This window comes from Athene cunicularia (genome assembly GCF_003259725.1).
Source record: "Athene cunicularia isolate RWA chromosome 4 unlocalized genomic scaffold, athCun1 chr4_part3, whole genome shotgun sequence".
Taxonomy (NCBI): Eukaryota; Metazoa; Chordata; class Aves; order Strigiformes; family Strigidae; genus Athene; species Athene cunicularia.
Window position 1 is genome coordinate 5,459,596 of NW_020799100.1, and position 10,327 is coordinate 5,469,922.

General features: G+C 43.8%; 2 protein-coding genes across 2 annotated transcripts in view; both read right to left on the minus strand.

The window, feature by feature from the left end:
* Positions 1 to 345, minus strand: part of UPF3B (UPF3B, regulator of nonsense mediated mRNA decay) — a 7,906-nt gene extending 7,561 nt beyond the window's left edge. The window contains exon 1 of the mRNA XM_026848765.1: positions 292 to 345. Coding sequence (XP_026704566.1) covers positions 292 to 345 — 54 coding nt within the window. The remainder of the gene's footprint in view (positions 1 to 291) is intronic.
* A 3,886-nt stretch (positions 346 to 4,231) lies between these two features.
* Positions 4,232 to 8,985, minus strand: NKAP (NFKB activating protein). The gene is made up of 8 exons (XM_026848459.1): positions 8,834 to 8,985; positions 8,355 to 8,428; positions 8,020 to 8,139; positions 7,528 to 7,573; positions 7,010 to 7,125; positions 6,785 to 6,860; positions 6,168 to 6,317; positions 4,232 to 5,519 (listed from the first exon to the last, which is right to left on the minus strand). The coding sequence occupies exons 1-8, from the start codon at positions 8,968 to 8,970 to the stop codon at positions 5,345 to 5,347; spliced, it is 894 nt and encodes a 297-aa protein (XP_026704260.1). The 5' UTR covers positions 8,971 to 8,985; the 3' UTR covers positions 4,232 to 5,344.
* Positions 8,986 to 10,327: the final 1,342 nt, after the last annotated feature.

Consider the following 10,327-nt stretch of genomic DNA (forward strand, 5'->3'; position numbering starts at 1 on the left):
CCTCCTGCACTCACTTGGGCTCTGCAGGGCTGGTTCTCTCACATATTCTGGCTGCTGTTGCCCAGCAGTTTTCCCCTCTTCTTAAATCTGTTCTCCCAGAGTTGCTACCACCAGCAATGATGGGCTCAGCCTTGGTGAAGTGCTAAAGCTTGGACAACAGGCCCAAGCAGAGTTGACCTATAGATGAACCCTTTGTATTTTATAACTGATAACCATTGTGCTAGTAGGTATTATACTAGGTTATAACAACCCACTTACACTGATGTAAAAAGTGCTAAAGCGTTGAAGTACTGAAGCCTGAACAACAGGCCCTGCACCGAAGCTGCTGATGTAGTATGTAGTCATTAACAAAGTATGTAAGCTCACTAGTGAAAGATGCAGCTCACAGTAGTGAGGGTGAAATGCTGAGAGAATGTCTCAACTTCCCTTGTTTAGCCTTATTCAAGGCTGGGAACCCAAGTGTTCGGCCTTGTTAGAAACTCCCTTGGTCTCTTCTCCCAAGTCCTGGCCAAGCTTTGGGTGGAATCCAACAGGAGAATGAAACCAGAAATTTCCCACTCAAAACAAAGATGCCAGCTATTCTGGCTTGCAGATTTTGGGTCATATAAGGCTCGACCGGCTCACAGCAACTCTGGATGCCTCACCTATGGGTGGACATACCATGCAGGATTTACCACTTGCCGGGAAAGGTTCTCCAAATCCTCACTGTAGCGGGGCTCCCCAGTGGCTGCAGGTCTGGATGATGTTAACGTATGCAAGTGGTGATGGATCTTTCTTAATCACTATTCTCTCTCTCAGGTAGTAATGATTTGATGCATTACTCTGTATTTTCCTATTTAAGTGAACTATTCTGTCTTTTCTTACTGTATGTTTTCTGTATTATCCTGTTATATTATTATTTCTAGTAAAATACACCCGCTCCTTTCACTCTGGTGTCTGAGTTTAATTGATATCCCTAATCAGCAAAACACCTGGCCAGCAGCAGGTTCATCCTGGAGCTGGCCGGCATCGGCTGTTGGACACAGGGAAGCTTCTGGCAGCTTCTCACAGGAGCCACCCCTATAGCCCCCCACTACCAAAACCTTGCCAGGCAAACCCAATACACCAGTGTTGCTCATCCTGTGCTTCTTGCCTTAATATCTGTTGCTTTTGTGCTCATCATCATTTCAGTTGCAGATTTGTTTGTGGTTAATGAGTTATGTATATATGTTTTACATATTGCTAGGTTTATGAGATAATTCATCTCCTTGGACACATTAACTCCAAAAGGGCTGTCAAGCATCGGCACAGGCTGCCCAGGAAGTGGCTGAGTCACCATCCCTGGAGGTATTTAAGACAGGTAGACATGGCCCTTAGGGACACGGTTTAGTGGTGGACTTGGCAGTGTGAGTTTACGGTTGGACCTCATCCTAAAGGTCTTTTATGATTATGTTTAACTGGGATTCAGGCTACTCCTTCACTGCCAGGTCTGAAAACAGAGGCTGAGATCTTCAGCCCATGGTGGGAGCTCTGACTAGAATCTTTCCTAAACCACATGACAAATCTGCAAGCTTGAAGGTCCTAGTCTATATTTAATAAAAAATGCCTCCATCGGGAAGTTTCAATTTGACACTGTATATATGACAATTTGGCAAAAGCAAGCCCATAACCTGTACCTGGAAATAACTGTTGTGATTACGGATGCAAAACAGAGGTTATCAATACTTGTGCATCTGCATACCGATCAGTAACTGGGGGGAGGATGCAGACCTTCCCACCGCTGCCCAGCACATTTACTGAAGTATGAGAATCTCTCACCTCGCCAGGAACAGAGAACTGTTCGAGGCGTGACAGAGCACTCCCCACACAAATTCTCCCTCCCCTTGGCCAGCAGGAAACACCCGAGCTCCCGACTGGGCCCAGCCAGGGCAAGCAGCACCGAGAGGGTGCGAGGGGCTCGTGCAGAGCAACCACCAGGCAAACCGCTCCGCTAAGGCGTGCGGTGACAGAGCCGGTGGCAGCCAACCCACCCCGGGTCACCAGCTGCCAGAGTGAAAGGCAAGGGTGCAGGTGCCAGCAGAGAACAGGATCGTACCCTCTTGCAGTCTGCCAAAAGCACCATGAAGGGACCCTGGAGCAGGTCAAGGTTTGCTTCAGCACATGACCAGGAGAGACTTCAGCAGTGAGCTGAGGAGCAGCACAGGTATCTGCAGCCTTTGATTAGCCTGGAACATGCCCCGTGTGTCAAACAGGTTAGTCCTAAATGGAGACTATGGCATTTATTCCCCACAAACTATTTCAAATATAGGGCTTCTACTTTTTTTTAAACCAGAAATAATTCTTCCAAAATAAAACTTGAGCCCTCATCCTGTCAGCACCTCGGTGAAGATGATGACTTCCCATGATTCGGTACAGCTAGCGGACATTAAACAAGGACTCTGCTATTTTTAACAGCATAAATAATGACATAGCTATTTGGGGATCTCTGTCCCACTGGATTTTTGGGATATTTAAGTACAGTTGATAGTCAATTACTATCGAAGAAAAGAGAAGTTAAGCATGAAATTCCTCTAAGAACAAGTGGCACAAATCGGACCACTTCAGCGTATTTATAATGCATTGCCAAAAGAATTTCACATCTCCCTGATGTGAAAACAACAAAAATATACTCCTATACAAAAATATGCCATCTCCCCCAACAGGCTGTTAAGGAAGAGCTAGCAAAGTCCCTGAGGCTTGGAGAAGTAAGAAAGCACTTTTTAAAAATGGCTTAAAGATAGTTTTTCCTTTCAGAAATTTTCCAGACAATTACTGAGGTCAGCAGTGACCAAGGAATAATTAAATGCCTGTGGTGCTGTGAAAGATGGATTTGGAGTCACAGCAAGGGAGAAGATAAGCAGTTCGGGCACTAACTCCTGGCAACACATGGCAAATCCCCTTCCACCTCCACAACACAGCCATGGCTGGAATATCCTGTGGGTCAGTTGGGCTCAGGTGTCCCGGCTGTGCCCCCTCCCGGCTCCATGTGCCCCCCCAGGCTCCTCGCTGGCGGGGTGGGGTGAGGAGCAGGAAAGGCCTTGACTCTCTGTAAGCGCTGCCCAGCGGTAACAAAAACATCCCTGTGCTGTCAGAGCTGTTTCCAGCACAAACCCAACCACAGCCCCATACTGGCTACTAGGAAGAAAATGAACTCTACCCCAGTCAAAACCAGCACAACAGCCCATAGCCAGCGGTCAGAAATCTTGTATCCTAGCACAAAATGAAAATTGTAACATACCAGTCTTTGCCTTCACAAGTCAATACTCACAGACTCTTTAAACCAAAACTATTCTAATCCATGAGAAACGTTGTACAAATACAGATGTTATTTTTGAAGAAGCAGATAGCTCTCACCTAATTAAAATGTGTGCTTTTTGAGGTTCTGTATGTGAACTCTGCCCTGTCTCTCCTCTCTTGCAGACCTTGCCTGTGGAGGTATTCTTCACTCCAGAGCCCAGCAGGCTGATTCACAGGCAAATGTTATTACTCTTCCATCACTGACACAACTTGGGAGGTTCTACAAGGTTTTTCATGCCAAAACCAAACAGGGACCTTGACAAAAGTTTGCAGCAATAGCAGAGAGGTGGAGGAAGCTGTCAGAATCTTGCTACAGAAAACAAAACAACCCTGTTTATCATTAGCTTCATGCCACCCCATGAGAACCTCCCTTCTCTGTAACAAATTTGTCCTGGGTTTACACCTGTCTAGGTGATGTTCTTTCTTTCCAGCAGACAGGCTTGCCCTGTGAATGAACAAAGGCAAGCTCTCAGCTGGCCAAACTTTGACTCGGTATTACTCTTACTATCTTAGCATTTACCTTCTTACTCCATCCTCCAGGTCAGAACAGTGTCAGTTTAGAGAAAAGAGGCTTAAGGACAACACTGGAAATAAAGTGGAAAATCCTCATGGAAAGACAGACTTTCTAATGAACAGCTCCAATTCACCAGCACCAATGCTCTGTTGGTATTTTGTGGAGAATCAAATAAACACAATGAAGAAAGAATGGCTCTTCCTTATTACCATTTCTACTTTGCAGATACTTAAAAAGCATTAAATCTGTACAAAATCAAGTACGGCCTGACCTGGCAGCTGGCTCACACCTGGATATGGGCAGGTACAGCAGGACAGAACCAGGTTCCGGAGTGTGAACGGGAAGAGGCAGCTGGGCAGGACTTGCTATTCGCGAACACCAGGTCTGCAGAACTCCAGGGCAAACATTACATCTTTTATTTTCTTTATACAAACATACAAGACATCTCCGCTGCCAAAACTACAACACAGAGATTTAGGGGAACAAAACAATTCTCTAGAAAACACTTTGGTTTTAAAAGCATTTGAGAAAAAGAAGATTAAGGGGGATATGTTTGGAAATGTCCAGTTGAATCAAAGATAACCACCATAGAAGCACTACCCGGAGTAGGCCTCTGAGTAGAGTTTAAAGAAAGCTATGTAATACTGCTGAAACAGACTAACTTAAAATACCCTGGGAGTTAAAATAAGGTTTTAATCTAGAACACTTCCAAAGACAAAAAAATTTCAAATAAATCAAAAGATACATCCTTGTTACCACTTGTATACATCCAGGGGCTCCAATCACTGCACCCCACTGCTCTGATACCTATGTATAACATAGGAGAAAAAGAAGCAAGCAATTTAATTCTTCACCACAGGCTTGGTGGATTGAAGATCAGACCCTCCTATTACTGTTACTTTATACCCCAATTGCGATCTGCTTGCTTTAAAGTAACTGAAGCCCATCTATATTAAATTACAAAGTCATTACTATTTACAAGTCTCGTTTGAACCACAAATCAAACTCAACAGTTTTGAGAAAAAAATAAATCTAAAAGACTTAAGAAAAAATACCTAAGTGGACAGTCTTAGATCTTAAAACAGGAACTTCAGAGTTCCTTCATTTTTGCTACTGTTACTAGTAGCTTTCTTCTGATCACCAGTCTACTCTCATTAACCAAAATAAATGGAAAATTGCACTTATCAGCATCAGGTAACAAAGCCCTCACAGGGAATCCTGCTTGTCCTAGTCAAAGCAAGCACAGAACATTGCCTCGTCTAATCTTCCCTGCCTGTTCCTGCCCTCCCTTCCTTGCAGCCTTTCACTTTACAGGGATTCCTTGTAGATGGTGAACACCTTACCCAGGAAAATGCGACAAAAGAAACTCTGTCTCTTTGATACAAGTAATCCACTCCTGAGGCTCAGCCCTGTTGGGTGAAAAGCACTGCGGCACTTGCAGCTTTTTTCAAATCATGACTAGAACAGGGGAGCTGCTGCTTGGTAGAATCTATGGTGTACAGTTCAAAGAAAGAATTATTTTTCCTCTTTGCCCTTAGTCTTTCTGTAGACCATCTCTCGAAAGCTTGCAAGGATCTTATTCTCTCGTTTCCTCCTCTCCTCCTGGTTGAAGGACGCCAGAGCTCTCTTTTCATCTGCGCTGTAAATCTGGTTCTCTTTACGCAGACGCACAGCTTCCATACGGCGATGTCTGCAGAGGAGAACATTGTGTACATCAGCACGGGCAGAGGGATGTAATGCCCCATCACAGCTTCCACCCATCAACTGGCCTGAATGTTTTGAGGGGCTTATAGAGATACCTACACTAGAGGACCCAAACTGCACACAAATCTTCCCAGGAAGGAGCATGGCAGAGCAACATACAGACTTCTGGGGATGTCTGCTCTCAGGCAGTCAGCCAGAAGGCCCATCTGCCCCCAGAGTGTCAGCTGCTGGCTCACCAAAACTTAAGTGAAATTCCTGTTGGACTCACAAGAGAAAAGTACAGCCAACCTCTCACAATTTGATCTGTCTCCTACTGAAGAGCTAGCACACCACAAGTGCTGTCCAAACACGTCACCTTGGAGCCACCCGACACAAGCACCTCCTCATTTGAAATACAAGATCATTAGAAGTGTATTACCTGGAAAGAATTTTTAGTCTTGGAGGAGAAAGTGTCCTTAAAAAACCTCTCCATCTATCTATAGCAATAGGGAGTTTAGAGTAGATTATTGCAAGCACACAGAGCACCTTCTTTTCCATGTTTTCAACTAGAACTCAGAAGCAGTCTTCCAACAGGCCAACAGAGGAAGCAGCTCTGAAAAATGTCATCGAACCATTACCACCATCAAAACCATACCTGCTGCCACTCATGACATAACCAGAGCTCTCAAACGACGCAATCTCTTCACTGGTCAAGCCGATTTCACCTCTCCGGGGTATACGTTTTCCTGCTTTTACGTACTCTGCCATTGCTGCACCTTCACCAGGCAAGAGGGCATGTCCATAGCTTCATAAAAACACAGAAGTGGTGATTTTGATCAGTCTCAGATGGAGAGAGCGCCTGAGCTAAATATCCAGCCTCTCTGTTCATTACTTGCTACAGCTGCATTTTTAATCACTTCCTTATTCTTTCCCACATATTGGTCTGTTTCCTCCTTATGGCTAACACTAGCAACAGCATCTTAAATTACCAGTTGAATCCATTCTGATGAAACAGTAATGAAAACACTATACTGCTGAGCATTAGAATAAAGGCATCTAACAATTGATTTTCTAGGAATAAGGCTAAAAAGCATAAACCAGACTCTTCTACCTGAATTCAGGCCAGCGTAAAGGCTAGCAGCACTACCACTTCTGTCTGAGTTTCTGGCATAGCATTTCTCTCTGATGCGTGCCATATTGTTATAACAGCCCTTCTGAACAGTAACCTTCAGGCTTGATTTGATCAAAGTACTGTTAGAGCTGGCTACTCACTTCAAAGGCCTATCATCCTGAGATGCATGAGTTTTGGGAGCTTCTGGTCCAATCAAGCTATCAGCTTCTGTATTTTCTACAACAATCAAATAATGAGAAAGATTAACATTGTGCCCGTTATTCTTTGTTATCAGAACAGTTACACAGGTCAGCAACACCTAACAAAGAATTCACACAAAGGACACCAAGAAGTTTCAATCCAAGTTTAAAGTCAGGGGAACCTACTTGATCTCTCAATCCAGAGATCTTCCCCTTGAAATGTTTCATCATCAGAATCTTCACTACTTGAATCACTGGATTCCTTCCTGCTCTTCTTATTTTTCTTCTTCTTATACTTCTTCCTGTGATAAAGATAGACATACTATTTACCAAAATTTAAGATGACAGAAAGTGCTTGGAATCTTACTCAAGCCATTAGTTTCTCAAGGCAACTTCCACCTATGGTAAGACTGCATACAGATTGTTGTTGATTCATATCAAAAGCCTTACAGCAAAACAAAGACAATATACACACTGTTATATCTTTCATATAACATTTGAAAGTGGCACCCTACATTCACAGTGAGTACTCTATACTGCATGGTTCTATAGATTTAAAGAAAACCCAACAAATTAAGATTAGTTGACAGCAATTATAGCCCTAATTACAAGAGTGCTCAGCCTTCCTCACCACCTGCTAAGAAAATGGTGCTGCCCTCTGGTCAAAAGCAGGTAGAATTACACACAGCCACCTGGGAACTTACTTTCTGTTCTTCTTTTTCTTCTTCTTGCTTTTCTTTTTATCTTCATCTGAAAAAGAGAAAGTATATATATGAAAGAGATGATTAACTAAGGAGTTTACTGCACAGTGAATTTCTCCCACCAGAATGCCTTAGTACACAGCTTCTCAGACATGATATTTTTAGGTACAAAATAATACTGAGAAAGTATTAGCAGAACACTACCTGCAGTACTGTTCAATATGAAAATACACTGAACACATCTCTGGCATAAGACACCCAATGGATGCTAAATTCAAAAATCCTATTTCCTGACGCCAGCCCATAAGCACTCGAAGAAAAGGCACTGCAAAGGCAGCAAGATGGTGAAAGGAAAGAACACCAATGGATGCTGCAGCTCTATAATTTCAGGACACTGCAAATGCATAACAAAATCCAGAAGTGTTGCTTTGCATTCAGAGGAGCAAAAGGAGAGCTCTCACACCACGCACGTTGGCCAAAACCCTCTTTTCTTACCGCTGGAGTTCTGCTCAGACTCCGACTCGCTGTCACTGTCCTCAGAATGTTTTCTGCGTTTTCTTTTAGATACCTTGCGCTTTTTCTTCTTTCTTTTCTTCTTCTTCTTCTTTTTTTCCTCTAGAATGTTTTTAAAAGATAACATTCGAGAACAGACAAAGATCATCGAGCTCCACATGTACCTTCCCAAGGCAACACTGTCCTTTGAGCTGGAGCCCACCACACACACCTCCACCCATCAAAGTCAGTGAACCTCTTGCAAGCGACAAGAGCAGGTTCTGGACTTTGGCAGCTTTCCATTTGCAAAACCAAGCTGTGTAAGCAACACAAAATACCTTCTGAGCTGGAATCTGAAGAACTACTCTTAGATTTTGCCTCTTCATCTTCTACTGGTGTATGCTCATCAGAACTGAATAAAAATACAAGTGTGGTATTTAAAACTATTTTGTAGTATTCAAGATCAAAGGTATGCATATGACCAAACGCTTGCAGATTTTGAGTCAATACGTGCAATAAACTATTAAACAGCTAACTTGCAGCATAGGAATTGCTTTCAGAACAACACAAAGGTCACCTGATCTACAATAAATCATATCTTGCATAACTGGTAACTTGGAATTATTTTTGGGGAAAAAAATGTAATAATCTCATTGTGTTGATTTAGAAGTGAACTGACACAACGTGAGCTGTGGTAAAGGAACGTTTTTGTAAGGCATAAAACATCTTTGTAGGGCATAAGACATGTTTGTAAATTAAACACACATATTATCACGGGCATAAAAAACAGAAGGAAAGAAGCAAGAATATGCCTTACTCGGGGTCAGGAACCTTTGGTGACAGTCCCCAGACTTCAGGTGCTCCCAGTTCTCCAATTCTCTCTCTCTCATTGAGTCTCCTGTAAGGCAAGACACAGTCAGTGAGCCCAGCGTGCCGCACCCAGCACCCAACCATTTTAAGACGGATACCTGTTATCGTTTCCAACAGCCTGAAGCTGTTACAGTAAGAAGAAACAACCAGCAGCCCGGGAGGCCGGAAGGAAACGGCCGCACACCGCGGAGGACCGGTGGGTAACGGGCGCTAGCACTCTTCCAGCCCCGGCCCGGCCCGGCCGCAAGGGAAGGGGCCGTCGGGCCGGGAAAGGTTCTCCAAATCCTCACTGTAGCGGGGCTCCCCAGTGGCTGCAGGTCTGGATGATGTTAACGTATGCAAGTGGTGATGGATCTTTCTTAATCACTATTCTCTCTCTCAGGTAGTAATGATTTGATGCATTACTCTGTATTTTCCTATTTAAGTGAACTATTCTGTCTTTTCTTACTGTATGTTTTCTGTATTATCCTGTTATATTATTATTTCTAGTAAAATACACCCGCTCCTTTCACTCTGGTGTCTGAGTTTAATTGATATCCCTAATCAGCAAAACACCTGGCCAGCAGCAGGTTCATCCTGGAGCTGGCCGGCATCGGCTGTTGGACACAGGGAAGCTTCTGGCAGCTTCTCACAGGAGCCACCCCTATAGCCCCCCACTACCAAAACCTTGCCAGGCAAACCCAATACACCAGTGTTGCTCATCCTGTGCTTCTTGCCTTAATATCTGTTGCTTTTGTGCTCATCATCATTTCAGTTGCAGATTTGTTTGTGGTTAATGAGTTATGTATATATGTTTTACATATTGCTAGGTTTATGAGATAATTCATCTCCTTGGACACATTAACTCCAAAAGGGCTGTCAAGCATCGGCACAGGCTGCCCAGGAAGTGGCTGAGTCACCATCCCTGGAGGTATTTAAGACAGGTAGACATGGCCCTTAGGGACACGGTTTAGTGGTGGACTTGGCAGTGTGAGTTTACGGTTGGACCTCATCCTAAAGGTCTTTTATGATTATGTTTAACTGGGATTCAGGCTACTCCTTCACTGCCAGGTCTGAAAACAGAGGCTGAGATCTTCAGCCCATGGTGGGAGCTCTGACTAGAATCTTTCCTAAACCACATGACAAATCTGCAAGCTTGAAGGTCCTAGTCTATATTTAATAAAAAATGCCTCCATCGGGAAGTTTCAATTTGACACTGTATATATGACAATTTGGCAAAAGCAAGCCCATAACCTGTACCTGGAAATAACTGTTGTGATTACGGATGCAAAACAGAGGTTATCAATACTTGTGCATCTGCATACCGATCAGTAACTGGGGGGAGGATGCAGACCTTCCCACCGCTGCCCAGCACATTTACTGAAGTATGAGAATCTCTCACCTCGCCAGGAACAGAGAACTGTTCGAGGCGTGACAGAGCACTCCCCACACAAATTCTCCC